This window comes from Poecilia reticulata, chromosome 9 (assembly GCF_904066995.2).
Source record: "Poecilia reticulata chromosome 9, P_reticulata-male-v2, whole genome shotgun sequence".
Classification (NCBI taxonomy): Eukaryota; Metazoa; Chordata; class Actinopteri; order Cyprinodontiformes; family Poeciliidae; genus Poecilia; species Poecilia reticulata.
The window spans coordinates 33923347-33938025 of NC_088838.1; the positions used below are offsets into that span (position 1 = coordinate 33923347).

A 14679-nucleotide genomic window follows, 5' to 3' on the forward strand; every position below is an offset into this window, starting at 1 on the left:
TCGTCCCTACCGCTGAACGAACACGGTGGAATGTCGGATGTTTGTTTGTGTGCCTGTGATTATGTTTACAGAGGATGCCACAGCGCTGTCATGATGAACAATGTCATGTAAAAGACTCGTTTTGTCTGTAATGCGAACCAGCTTGTGGCCAAACGTCTCTAATTTGCAATCAGCACGATCTCGTTTCAACACGGCTCTGTTAAAGGAGAGTCTCTAATTCAATTTATTTCAGTTTAGATTCCGCAGATTAAAACCTTCTTCTGCTCCTTTTTCCCTTCGAGTTTTTCTTTCTAAATAATTATGTAGAAAAAAAAAGGCAATGTTTGTTTTCCGCCTGCAGGGAGTTATTCTGTAAGACGTACAAAAAAAACGTGAATATAAACAAGCTGACAGAGCAGAAAACTGGGGGATAGGTAAACAAGAAACAGAGAAGAGAGGAGGATGGATGAAGAGGAGGAGGGGAAGAAGAACAGGATGGAAGAAAAGAAGGGACAGGTGACCAAATGGGACAAAATATATTTAAAATAGTCAGAAATATGTGACTGGAAAGGCTTTAGCTATAATTTGTGATGCTTCTTGTTCTACAGACAAACCTAAAGGAAGTTATTATAAATGATGAGAAAGAAGCAGAGGAGCTTACAGATGTGCTTAATGCTTTTGTGACTTCAATGTTTTTGTAAATTTGCTTTTTTTCCTTTAGAAAACTTGAAAAGCAGCAAAAAAAAAAAAAACATCCAACTTTTCCAGTTCAGGCGAAATGAAAGATTAGCTTTCCAAAATCAAACTGGAGACAGAATTTCATGCTTTTATTACCTCCCACCACTATTGTTGCTTTTCTTCTTGTTACACTGTTCGCCTACAGCTGGTGCAAAACGTTTTGATAAAAACAATAAGTCTGTAATGAAATAATTCTGCTCCATTTTATCCGTCTGACCTGCTCTTTCCCTCAGATCTGAGAACAGCTGCTTTTCATCGCCTTTATACGCAGTTCCACTGGACTAGATTCTCATTTCCCTCTACTGCTCTGTCTGGGATTTCTCCCATTGACTTGGATTCCCTCTGGTAGATTTTTTTTTTTTTTTGACTGGGCCAATAAGCGAACAGAAAGAGAAGCTGTGAACAGTGATGCTGATTTTCTGCTGTTTTAGAAGTTTAGTCTGCTTGTAGTTTTATCAGCTGCAGTGGAGGAAGTGAAGGATTCAGACCACGTTATTTTAACATCAGTGTGAGATGCTGACTGTTTGCTATGCTTCATCTGAAGCACTTTGGTTGGTTTTGATGGTGTGTTTTTTGAGGTGCTTTGCAAATGAATTTTGTCAAAGTTATTTTTACATTAATGGTCGTTCTTCCTACCCTCTGTTATTCTCTCTGAAACACTGGATGCTAACATCTTCTGTGGTTTAGACTTTACCCCAGTATAAATATTTATTGCAAAATGTTACATAGACTTAATAATTCCACAGACAGTAAACCTCTCTAATTATCCATCCATCCATTTTCTTGCACCCTTGTCCCTCAGTGGGGTCGGGAGGGCTGCTGGTGCCTCTCCAGCTGGCGTACCGGGCGAGAGGCGGGGTCACCTGGACAGGTCACCAGTCTGTCGCAGGGCAACACAGAGACACACAACCATGCACACACACACCTAGGGGCAATTTGGAGAGGCCAGTTAACCTGACAGTCATGTTTTTGGACTGTGGGAGGAAACCGGAGTACCTGGAGAAAACCCACCATGCACAGGGAGAACATGGAGACTCCATGCAGAAAGACCGGGAATCGAACCCAGAACCTTCTTGCTGCAAGGCAACAGCTCTACCAACTGCACCACTGAATCATTTGAAATGTGCTTCTAATTTATTCCGTTTCCAGTTGTTGATTTTTCTTCTATTTGAACCAATAACTGCAGTGAGTTGTGTGTCTGAAGCAGCAGCAGCATTAAAGGCCGAGACCAGAAGAGTCAATCCAAAGGTCTTCCTGAGTCTTCAACCAACAAACACAGGTAAAGTTAGAAATGTCTCCTCACGGTTTTCGTCCTGAGCGATGCACTGCAGCGGGATGCCGAAGAAGGACGTGTACGAGTCGTTGTACCAAACCAGCAGCTCCGTCCCTCTGGGGATGTCCATGCAGGCTCTGTAGAAGATGCACGACCTGCAAGACAAACGCAGAAACGCTGATTTTTTATTTTATAACTCGTGAGCGTCTGAGTAAAATCACGAGGCAGGCGGCGGACCAGACGCCTGCCTCGTGACTCAACTATTCTGCACAGGACAAGATGGGAGACGGATAAAAACTGAAAGTCCTTCCATCTGATAACAGCTTCAGACCAAACTGGAGATGATTTATGGGAAGTATCTGGTGTCTCTCACTTTCCACGGAGCAGCTACGTTTCACCATGTTGTTCGCTCACGTATCCAGAGAGCTGATGGTTCCTGGGTCACACCGCCACTAGAATAACACTTCCTCCGCCCAAAAATATCATTCTGACAACATGAGCAAAGCCACATTCAAAACCACACTTTTATTTCCAGCACTAACTATTTTAAAACATTTCCCACATGTTTTCCTCTCTCCCTGCTGGCAGAGTGGCAGCCAGAGCAGATTATAGCCGAGAGGTCACAGGTTCAATTCCCACAACGGCTCCCTTAGTGTGTCTTCAAGCCAGCAAACTCATTCACTTTTAAAGTTTATTTGTGTGGCAGATTTCAGCAACAAGGCCGTTCAAAGTGCTTCACACCATAAAAACAAAGTGTAATAATCAGCAACAAACATTACATTTAGTCAAATGCCATCATCAAAATCATCAAATATCAATGTTCCAGTAATTATGAATCAAAGGCAACTTTATTTTAAGACTTGATTTAAAGGAACTCAGTGTTTCGGCTGTTATGCAGTTTGGAGCATTAGAACGTTTAAGACAACTAAAAACTAGAGGAAGTCAAATAAATCTTAAACTACACTGAACAGTTATAACCTGCTGATTTAAAGAAGTTTATAAAGCCTGAAACTCAAATGAGTTCAATGCATGAGGAGAGTTTCTACTTAAATTACATAAAAAAAGATTCAGAGACATCAGCTGATGATTATGTAGATTAATCAGGTTAAACTAAATGTTGAAGTATTTTAGTATGAAGCTGAGGTGAGTGAAACAATAAAACCTCCATGTTTCTTTTAGTTCAGTCTGACATCATTTTCTGTTAAAGTTGACTCTGTGGGGGTGGAGGGTGAGGATTGACGGCCGCTGGAGGGATTTTCAACCAGTTTGACTAAATAAGGAACTAAAACTCATTCAAGAAAACACAACAGATTCTGGTATTCTCTCTCTCTCTCTCTCTCTCTCTCTCTCTCTCTCTCTCTCTCTGCCAGAGTTTACATCTCTTCACCACAGCAGGGAAACCAGAGCCAGTTCAGCATTTTACCGAGTTTAAAGATTAAACAGCACCAGTCAAGTTTATCTGTGGGGAGGAGGTGTAAACTTTATTACTAAAACTACTAATGTGTTTAGTTAGTTCAAAGTCCCATAAAAGATGAAAACATAAAACAAACAAACCAAATAATAATATACTTTATTATTTGGCAAAATAAAGTAAATTTAATGATGTTATTAATCAACGGCGGTTGTAAACTGGAGGTTTTTAGCCGTGAGTTAAAGGAACTCAGTTACTTTAACACTGTTTGTTGCTCCAGATTAGAGAAGCATAAAAACTGCTGCTTCTACATATATTTAGCTCTTAATTAAATCCTATGAATTATAGCTTTATGAGGTTAATGAATTGTGGTAAGAGTTAAAATCCCAAAGTAAAGTTGATTAAATTTACACCTTCATGGTAAAATCCTCTCCCAGAGTCTGTCACCTTTGTGTCGGTACGGCTGCCATGCTAATAATAGTTATACTACCTAGATATATGCTGAAAGCACCTAAAGGCTCCAATGTTGTCATACTTGTTTACATATTTGTGTCAGTGCCAACCAGGAACTCCTCAGTGTGACGCATCCATTCTTTTCTCCTAAAACAAGCTTCAGATGAACAGGACAGATCAGATCGTATTCGTGTGTTGGAGCAACAATTACAGATCTGGAAACAAAGACTAAGAAAAACTGGTAAGCCTAATAAATAGTATTTTTATATTTCATTGTGCTCATGACATAGGAAACATTCAGATCTCTGGACAGCAGCTAAAATCAGTTTAGATATCAACCAGATTAGATATCACAACTACACAGCGGGAAGAGATAAAGGTTCAGAACCTTTGACAAAACTTTTTACTGAAAACTAGTCCAAGTTTTAGTAGCAAAGGTCATTTTAGAGTGATTGACCTTGTAATTAAAATTAATACTTTTCTAAGTATGAATACAAAAGACTGTTATTTATTAAGTAGTAATTAAGCCTCTTTGTTGCATCAATTGCTTTAAAGGCTGTTCAGCATATGTTACATATTTGTTATTTATTGTGTTCTTTGTGGGACCAACATTTAGCATATTGTTGGTATTATCACTGCTGCTCAGATACAGTGTTGCTTTGATTTTAATAACATTTGACGATTATAAATTATTCAAAAAAACATATCTGTTTTCTACCTGAGCATGATTATAATCAGTGGTGGAGAAAGTACTCAGAAAATTACTTAAGTAAAAGTACAAATACACAGACAAAAGTGTACTCAAGTAAAAGTACCACATTAACATTTTACTTAAGTAAAAGTAAAAAGTACTGGCTTTTAAAAATACTTAAGTATTAAAAGTACTGGCTGAATAATACCTAATCGCTAATATCAAATGTATCGATTGTATTTAATGTTAATACATCACTAATGTGCCATTTTAATGAGCAATGCCACAGATAAAGCCTGTTTTTATTGTGTTTACTCTGTAACATAGTTTAGACTTAGATATGTGATTCTATGCATCATAATTTCAGGGATGGAAACATCTGGTCTCCTGTCCTAACACAGCATGAACTTCACTTTTTTTTTTGCCTCTAGTGGCTTTTATTTTGAAAGAAATCCAACTGAAAGGGTGGGAAGGGAGGACATGGAACCAAGGAGCCACGTAGCAGAGTTGTAGTCTGACCACCGAACCCGAGACCAAATCAAGACCAAGACCAGCACCCCACGCTACGTGACACAATAAAATTAAGTGCACCTATCAAAACTGCTTCTCAAATTGATTTGAAAGATCCACATACCCATAAAAACACCTAGATATTAAATACTTAGAGCTGAAATAAATTTAACCAGTTCAATTCAAACTCTTCTTCATTCTGTTTTGCTTTCATCTCTGTGCCACAATCCAGAGGTCTCCTGCCATCCCTAAAAAAATAACGCCCTGTGCGGTTGCCCATATTGCCAATGTCAGAAACCACAACTGTCTGCACCATTAAACATAGCAATTAACGGTAAGCAACGCTCAACTATGAACACTGTCCAAGGCCCAATAAGCAAAAAGTAACCAAGCAGGAGGAGCACCGTGACTGTTCTCATCCTCCCTCCTGCTGGAACGTCTGCCACCATGACAGGTGACGAAAACAAAGAGCAATGAGCATGTTCTGCGTTCCTACATTCTTGTTTTATTTATTCACCAATTGAATATAAAGATATTTTAATTAAATAAAATAGCTACTGCAGTGTACGCAGAGCATTACAAGAACAAAGAACGGATCTCAGTGAGGCTTCAGCACTATAGGACTTGGTCAAGATCCGTCCAGAAGAATCGGATCGTTCCCGATTGTCATATCACTATATTGCACTTTGGTACTAGCGTTGTCCCATACATGCGACACCTCAGTCAACACCTCCGCACAATAATTCAGCGCATGAGTGACAACTTTCTTTTTCATCACAGATGCAACATGTGTCTCTGTACAGCTAGCTTAGCTAGCATCACGTCCACAGATCTTACCTTTCTTTAAGCTTTCCTTTTAAAGTGACGCTAAAAGTTGGATGAAGTCCCACCGTCTGTGAAAGCGAAGCGCTGCTGATTTTACATGTCGCCATATCTTATGATTTATGCAGCGCTATATTACTATATTATATTACTGCCGCTCAGAGGAAACCACTGCGCATGTCTGGAGCTCCGCGTGCGAGTAAAGGTGGAGCCGATGGGTGACAACAGACACTAAGTCACGTTATTGCTCGGATTTTACGGCGCCATCTTAAATCCCTGAACTTCACATTTTAACGGACAAAAAGAGCAACGAGACTTGGATGTAACGAGTAACGCGACAGTTTTGTAGAAATGTAGTGAAGTAGAAAGTACAGATACTTACTGTAAAATGTAGTGGAGTAAAAGTAGAAAGTACCCATTATTAAATCTACTTAAGTAAAGTACAGATACACGAAAATTGTACTTAAGTACAGTAACGAAGTACTTGTACTTCGTTACTTCCCACCACTGATTATAATTCAACCTCTGTAATAGATTCTACTGGTTAAACTGGTTTAATTACACTCCTTACTTAACAGGAACATTGTCTTGTTTCAGGTGAAACTATTACAACAGTGTGGAAATTTCCCTGAGCTAAAAATGGCGACGTCACCAGGTGAGTTTGGAACTGAATGCATATGCAGCACTAAACGTTACTGCACTAAAAACAACGAATGCAAATCATTAATCCTGCCGCAAACAGTTGTGGATTAACTAGATCAACATTGTTATTATTATTTAACTATTAATAATTACATAAAATGAAAATCAGAAACAAACACTCCTGTTTTAATTGTTTTATCTTTTGAGCGATAGCTTCAGTTCATCAAGGTTTACAGACATTTTCTGTTTCAGGACATTTAATCAGATTAAACTTTAAACTGACTGGGTCACTACAATGATTTGCCACCTGCAAACAACAGTAAACAGCAAAAACTGATGTTTTAATAACATCATAAGAGAAGTTTTATCAACAGCCTCTGGTTTGTTCTTGCTCTCTTAAATCCTGTGGAATCAACTGAATTATATTGAGTCTTTTTCAACAGCTTTTTCTTTTTAGCTTCGTTGTTTAATAATGACAGCATAGAATTTTGTTTTTGCTCTTATGTATGTAAGATTTAAATCAAAAATACAAAAACATGTTATCCTTCTGAGGAAGTTAGAGGCTGATTTGTGTGACAACTAATTGGTCGTTTTTAACAAGAAGCAAGCAAAAAGTTCACTTTATGGAAATCGAGATGAATAAACTAAGTTTTAGAAAGCAATGGATCCTTTATCATGTATAAAAAAGGTTTATAAGTAAGAGTGATGAAGACATCAAACTGGGCCATCTTAATAAAATGGATCCAAATCCAAATTCTTATTTTAATATTTTTTTCTTACTTTCTTAAAAATAAATTACAAATGACAGAAAGTATTTTCAAAAACTTGCTTTTATTTCAATCAACCCTTCTGGGAATTTAATTCAAACTAGTCTAACTAAAAACAAAACAAGATGACAGGCCTCATTCTAAATGACTGAGACTCCAGTAATACATCATTTAAAAAATATGTAAATAAAAAGAAATCCAGATTTAAAAAAATGAAATCTTCCAAGGCAGCAAATTGGATCAACTGATAAAAACGATTTACTACCCAGCACAACTGCTAACAAAAAAATTCATACTAGCTTCGGATATAAACATTTGTTTTGTACATTTTACCATCTCAATATTTGCAATGATACAATACAGCATGTTACTTACAGTAATTGTACTTTTGCATGATAAATCTAAACATGTCAGTGAAAATATTAATTACTGAATTAGGATTAAAAACATCTAATCAAACTTTTTTGTTTTCAGTTACTGATCTGAGGATTGTGCTGCTTGGAAAAAACGAAGATGAGAAAACAAAACTCTGTGATTTGATGACAGAAAAAAGTCCTCATTCTTCAAAGAAAGTAAAGTCCTTTGATGCTATCTATGGGGAATGGATGGGCAAACCTTTCACCCTGATAAAAACAGGCGACATCCTCAGTCTGCCAGTGGAAAGAGTCAGTAATGACATGAAGATGTATGTGAGTCTCTGCCCGCCTGGACCAAACGTCCTGCTGCTGCTGGTGAAGCCGTCAGACTTCAGCATGTCAGACAGACAGAATCTGAACTTTGTCCTGAGTTTTTTCGGGAAAGAAGCTTTTAATTATGCAATAGTCATCACAACCGAACATGATGAGCGATGGAGGTTTACCGTGAACCAACTTGTCAGAGAATGTGGCCAAAGGATCCACAAAGTGAACCTCGATGAAAGTAACTTTTCAACTGATAATCTTGAAGAACTTATGAACAAAATGGAGAATTTGGTGAGAGAGAACAAAGGACGACATCTAACCTTTGCTGGAGACTTGGATCCTAAGGATCCTCCTCAAGATGTAAAACCCCAACTGAACCTGGTCTTGTGTGGGAGACATGCATTCAAGAAAGCTTCAGTAGCTCAAGCCATCCTGGGAGAAAATTATTCTGGTGATTCAGAGGTTATTAGAAATCAGGGAACTGTCTGTGGGCATCAGGTGTCCATAATGGAGCTTCCTGCTCTGTATGGAAGACCAAAGGAAGCAGTGGTGAAAGAATGCTATAAATGTGTTTCCCTTTGTCACCCTAAAGGCGTCCACGCCTTCATTTTGGTCATCCCATTGGACTGTCCCTCTGAGGAAGACAAGAAGGAGCTGGAAACCATTCAGGACATCTTCAGTTCAGGAATCAATGATTTCACTATGATTCTTTTTACTGTGGAGGCAACTGGCACACATTCTGCAGGGCTGAAGTTTCTGAGGGAAAATAGAGATATTCAAGATCTCTGTCAAAAATGTAAGGAACGATATATGGTCTTCTACACCAAGAATCAGATCTCTGAAGTGCTGCAATGTGTCCAAGTCATGACAAACGAAGCAACAAGAAGTTTTACTAAAAAGATGTTTCCCAAGCCTCCTGTAGTGCAAAGGAGCACAACGTTCAACTCTGGGACCAGTTCACCTGAGCACAGACTGAATCCACAGAAGGTGCAGAGGATGCAGCATCCATTCAGGGACCAGCGTCTACAAAATGTCTCTGGATCAGGGATGATGCAGAACCTAACTCTAAACCAAAATCCATTCATGCCGCAGAGTACAGAGCCTCTCCGTATGGTGTTGATTGGGAAGACTGGTTGTGGTAAAAGTGCCACTGGAAACACCATCCTACACAGGGAATGCTTTAAATCAGAGGTCTGTCAAAGATCAGTGACAAGTGCTTGCCAGAAAGAGACAGGAGAGGTCAATGGTCGTCCTATCGCTGTGGTGGACACACCAGGACTGTTTGACACATCTCTGTCTAATGATCAAGTTAAACAAGAGCTGATAAAATGCATCAGCTTGTCGGCCCCCGGACCTCACGTCTTCTTACTCGTCCTGCAGATCGGACGCTTTACAAAGGAGGAAAAGGAAACCGTGGAACTGCTCAAGGATTTCTTCGGAGAGAAGTCAGTGAACTTCATCATTGTTGTGTTCACCAGAGGAGATGATCTCAAAAAGCAAACAGTAGATAGTTACTTAAATAATAGTGAGGACTTTGTCAAAAGGCTGATCACTGATTGTGGGGAGAGATATCAAGTCTTAAACAACAATGACCAAGAGAATCGATTTCAAGTTACAGAGCTCCTCGACAAAGTGGAGGCAATGCTAAGTGGAAATGGTGGAAACTACTACAGTTCAAAGCTCTTCAGAGAGGCAGAGGAAGCCATACAGAAAGAAACCAAGAAGATACTGACAGAAAAGGACACAGAGCTGCAGAAAAAGAAAGAAGTCTTTAAAAAAGAACTTGAAGACAAATTTCAAAAGAAGAGAGCCACAAAAACAAAAAAACTGGCCAAGTCTGAACAAGGATCAGAACAGAGCGCCCAAAGAGTCAGGGAGACAGAGGAGAAATTTATGAGGGAGGAAAAGAAGATGAAGATGGAAAGAAGAAGAAGAGAAGAAGAAGAAAATGTGAAAAAAAGGGAAGATGAGATGCAAGAACATGAGTTTGATCAAAAATATGAAAACCTGCAGATGACACAGCGATTGAGCAAAGTATATGCAGAGAGAGTTTTATTAACGCAAAGCAGAGAAGACATGAGGAAAGAAAGAGAAGCTTGGGAACAAGAACGGAGGGAATGGTGGGAGAACAGACATCTTGAGGACATGGAGAGACAAGAAGACGAGCAGAAACAACTCCAAAAGCTAAGAGAAGAATATGAAGAGGAAAATTGTATATATGAAGTAAAAATGAGAGAAGAAGAACAAATCTGGAGGGAACAAGAGGAAAGCGAATGGAGAGAAGCAAGAGAAATGTTTCGCAAACAAATGGAGGAATTAGAGAGGAGAAATTATGAGGACGCTAGAAAACAAGCAGAGCAATGCAACGATTTTAGAAACAGGTACACCTGCGATGTCACGGCTGAGATGGAAAAAATTGGGAAAGAGATAAAGGACTTGAAGCAGAGGGAACAGAAACAAAATGTACAAATGATAAAGCAGCTGACTTCAAACAAATCATATCAGAAAAGTTTCGACAAGCTGTTGAAAAAACATGATGAAGAAATAAACACTCTGAAAACATCACTTTGTTTCCACAGCGAGGCGTATATCAACGATAGAATAGCTGAGCTGAAGGCGAGCCATCAGGAGGAAATAAATGAGTGGATACAGGAAAAGGTGAAAAAGGCTGCAGAGAGGAAAATGTGCAGCATTTCATGACTGGTTGTTTCTGTCTGAGACAAAAACCAGAATAGACATGGAAAATGTTGCTTTTTACTCTTTATATATAAATGATTTTATTCCACTAAACATACAAAATGTATAGCAGCTTTAAATTAAAACTTTTAGGATTATGGTATGTTAACCACACATATTCAATGTAGACTTTAACAGACATCCTGAAGGTTTAATTGGCATTTATAACATTTTATTTTACATTTTTGCACAACTGAATCACAACTGAATTTGAGTGATATTGTTTTATTCATGTATGCAATGTAACAATATGAGATTAGCAGAAGAATGTACAACTAAATACAATTTAAGTACAGTTGGTGAAATTTTAACTGTTTATTAAATTGGTTGCAAACAATCAAACCAGACTTCGGTAAAGACTTTAATGCTAAAAGAGGTAAAGAAAGTTTATGACTGTTAGAAGGTTTTACTGGATGTTAGGGCTGTTGTAAACAATTATTTTAGTAATCGAGTAATCTATAGATTTTTCTTACGATTAATCGAGTAATCGGATAAAAACAATTATGAAATAAAATATTGGTAAATCTTTCATAACACCAGTGTTACTATCGGATATCAACATCAGTCTATTTTTTCCACCTTTGAGCTTCCCTACCAGTTACTTTTTTGTAGACCGGGGGAGCAACACGGGATATTTACGGCTCCTCCGTTCAGAAACTCATCTACCAGCCATGTTCCGCCTCCCGTTTGTTCAGACCGGGATGATAGAAGTTTATTGTGCGGTTCGTCCGTAAAGCTGCTCTTACCCTGTAAGCATCAACCCTCAGCCGCCCGCCGTGTTCAGTCTCTCCGCTCACCTGTACAAATCCTCCTCGGCTTCTTCCCGCCGTTCAACCAGCAGCTCCGGAGCAGAAAGGCTGCCGGACTCCCGGCATCGCGCCGGTCATTTTAAGGATGTTTATTGGTCCCACAAAAACGATGAAAACCCGGAATTATCACCAATCAGTAAAATCCCCGCGGGCCGAACTTGAAGATTGGACGTTATGCCGCTAACACGTAGCTTCCGTCAACAACTCAGAGGCGGAAGTCAGAGCTCCGCGCAACGCAAATAATGTTCCGGCTGAAACACGGTGCGCTAAATGATAAAACATAAATTAACAAAGCTTCGAGGCAGGTCAATTTTCCTCGAGGAATTTTAATAATCGAGGTACTCGAATCACTCGAGGAATCGTTTCAGCCCTACTGGATGTGTTTTTGCCGTTATTCCTTCAAAACTATCGTGTGACTTACCAGTTTAACTGGTTTGTCAGAAGAAATTCCCATAAAAGCCTGCAGATCCGATTACGTCATGCAAAGTTTGTGTAACGAACATTTTACAGCATAGTCTGGATTTATTGATGGAGTCGATTCTCAACACAAAGGAAGGAAGTGTAATGGATGAGGTCGGTCCACCTCATGTACAAAACTATGAAATTATGTTTGTGCTTGAAGAACTTGTATGTTTTCTGGGTGTTTTGACGTGTGAATAAAGAGAAAATGTCAAAACAACATATGGAAACAATGATGTCTTGATGCATTACCCACAGTAACCTCAGAAACTGTGGTGCCAGCTCTCTTCAGGTCACTGACCAGCTCTGCCTGTGCAGTTCTGGGCTGATTCCTCACCTTTCTTAGGATCATTGATACGCCACCAGGTGAGATCTTGCTTGGAGGCCCAGACCGAGGCAGACTGACAGTCATGTTTAGCTTCTTTCATTTTCTAGTAATTGCTTCATCTTTCTGCTGATCTCTTTAGCCCTTTCCAATTTTGTCTCTGGTGTCTTTGATCAGCTCTTTGGTCTGAGCCATGTTAGTAGTTGGAGTCTTACTGATGTGTGGGATGGACAGGAGTCTTTATGCAGCTAACAACCTTCTAATTTAGGATAATAAGTGGAGGAGGACTTTTTAGAGGTGAACTAACAGGCGTTTGAATTTTTGCTGATATTCAAAGGTGTTCAAATACTTATTTGCAGCAGTAACACACAAATTATTAAAAAATCGTACATTGTGATTTCCAATTTTTTTTTTTTTTTTTTTTTATTGGTGTAGCGATAGAATAATTTCACGATACGATATATAATATTCTGGTCACGATGTGTTTCACGATATTTGTTGAACAATGCAATTCGCTACGATTCAGCGCATTTTTACGATTTTCTGGAAGATTTTAGAAGGACAGAGTGATTTTAGTGACATTTTGTGTTCCACAGACTTGAATTTAGTTAACTGAAAACTGATTAAAAGCACCAACTACACAATACCCGACTCTGATTGGACAGTCTAACAGTCTGCAGCTGGACAAAATGAATCAAAGATGCAGTGAGAGAATTAGTTTCTGTCATTTAATTCATGTGGATTTGACATAAAACTCAAAAGTTTAAATGGTAATCCAGGATCAGAGTGGGGAGATTATCAGCCTCTGTAGACTCTCAATATGCAAATGATTGCACTTGTGTTTTTTCTTTTGGACACTGTGGCTGCATTTTGGAGTAAAAATGCAGCCACAAATCCAGTCTTTTGGACTATGGGGAAAAAGGCGTTTCTACCTTGGCTCCCATAGTTAGCCGTGACTGTAAGCTGTTTACTACTAGCTGCTAAAGTAGTGGCTCCGCCTCACCCCGTAGTGATCGACTCCCTGCAGCCACGCAGCGCAGCTATTCCCCTGCTTGGATCTCTGAGCAGCTGCCTCTCAGACTGCCAGTATATCATCGTTCTCTCAGTTTCTGATACTCTTTGTCTGTTGCTAATAAAAATGATCGATCAGCCATTGTTACCATGGAAATCCTCACTGCGCCGCCGATCCCGCCTGGGGGTTTTTCCTCTTCATCTTCCTGCTCAAAACACAGCGCCGCTGCTGCTGCTTCGGATGTTATCAACCCATGTTCATTCTTCAGGTAATCCTTTATATTCAGAACAGAAACCGCTAAGCTAAAAACTAATTATGAAGTGAATGCTACCAGTCAAAATTTGCATTAATTTCGCGATCTCACTGCTTTTACAGCTGCTCCGTTCGCGCTGCTCCTCCTTTCCGCTTCTCTTTCACGGTTACTTGCGCAACTTTACTTCGTTTCTCAGCAACAAAATCCAGCCCATCGTTATTTATTGAAGATTTTACATTTCCAAAAACACAGGAATCTAATGTTTCGTTTCGTTTTGTACGTTTGGAAGCTCATTCCCTCTCACATAATCAGAAAAGCCGGGAAATGGCGGCTCTTTTGACATTTCTCTGACATTCGGGAAAATATGGTTTACTAATTTTAGCATAACTCCGGTTATACTTGGCCTTTTAATACAATTTAAAAACTGGTGTGTAGTTTATAATGTGCACTTTAAGCTCAAGTTGAAAGTGAGACTGAGGGAGGCAGAGTCTTGCTGCTACGCCGTAACAAACCCCTATGGTTTAACAGATCGATACTCGCGGATGAAAAATCGATACTTTCTGAGGGCGGAAAATATCGATATATAACGCCGAATCGATTTATTTATACAGCCCTAGTAGCTGTGGTCACTTACATAATATGAAATGGCAAAAAAAATAATTGAGTGAAAATCATTACGGTTTTCTGTTACTATGTTGGACAATGAATGCTTTTTGACATTTTGTCTAAATGTTCAAAAATGCATTGGACATGTTACGGTTATCAAATAATTCATATCCCAACAGTGAAATATTGTGGAAAACATGCAGCCACTGTAAAAAATTTATATTTTTTAAAAACAATTTCAAACTGTTATGTTCATTTTCTAATTTAGGACATGTTGATAGGTTTTCTCTACGCCAGACTGGTGACCTGTCCAGGGTGACCCCGCCTCTCGCCCGGAACGTTAGCTGGAGAGGCACCAGCAACCCTCCTGACCCCACTGAGGGACAAGGGTGTAAGAAAATGGATGGATGGATGGATGGATGGATGGATGGATGGATGGATGGATGATAGGTTTTCTTCATGTTGACTCCCTCGATCTACAGCCATGAGACAAAATGACCCATGTGCCAGCTC

General features: G+C 39.3%; 2 protein-coding genes across 4 annotated transcripts in view; one reads left to right on the forward strand and one right to left on the reverse strand.

Moving 5' to 3' along the window:
* Positions 1 to 14679, reverse strand: part of prdm6 (PR domain containing 6) — a 91096-nt gene that overhangs the window by 33721 nt on the left and 42696 nt on the right. For all 3 annotated transcript variants that reach the window (XM_008419500.3, XM_008419501.3, XM_081610997.1), the window contains one exon: positions 2021 to 2145. In XM_008419500.3, coding sequence (XP_008417722.1) covers positions 2021 to 2145 — 125 coding nt within the window. The remainder of the gene's footprint in view (positions 1 to 2020; positions 2146 to 14679) is intronic.
* Positions 4015 to 12182, forward strand: LOC103470824 (GTPase IMAP family member 8-like). The gene is made up of 3 exons (XM_081610991.1): positions 4015 to 4095; positions 6475 to 6532; positions 7761 to 12182. Exons 2-3 carry the CDS (start codon positions 6517 to 6519, stop codon positions 10664 to 10666), a joined length of 2922 nt encoding a protein of 973 aa, XP_081467117.1. The 5' UTR covers positions 4015 to 4095; positions 6475 to 6516; the 3' UTR covers positions 10667 to 12182.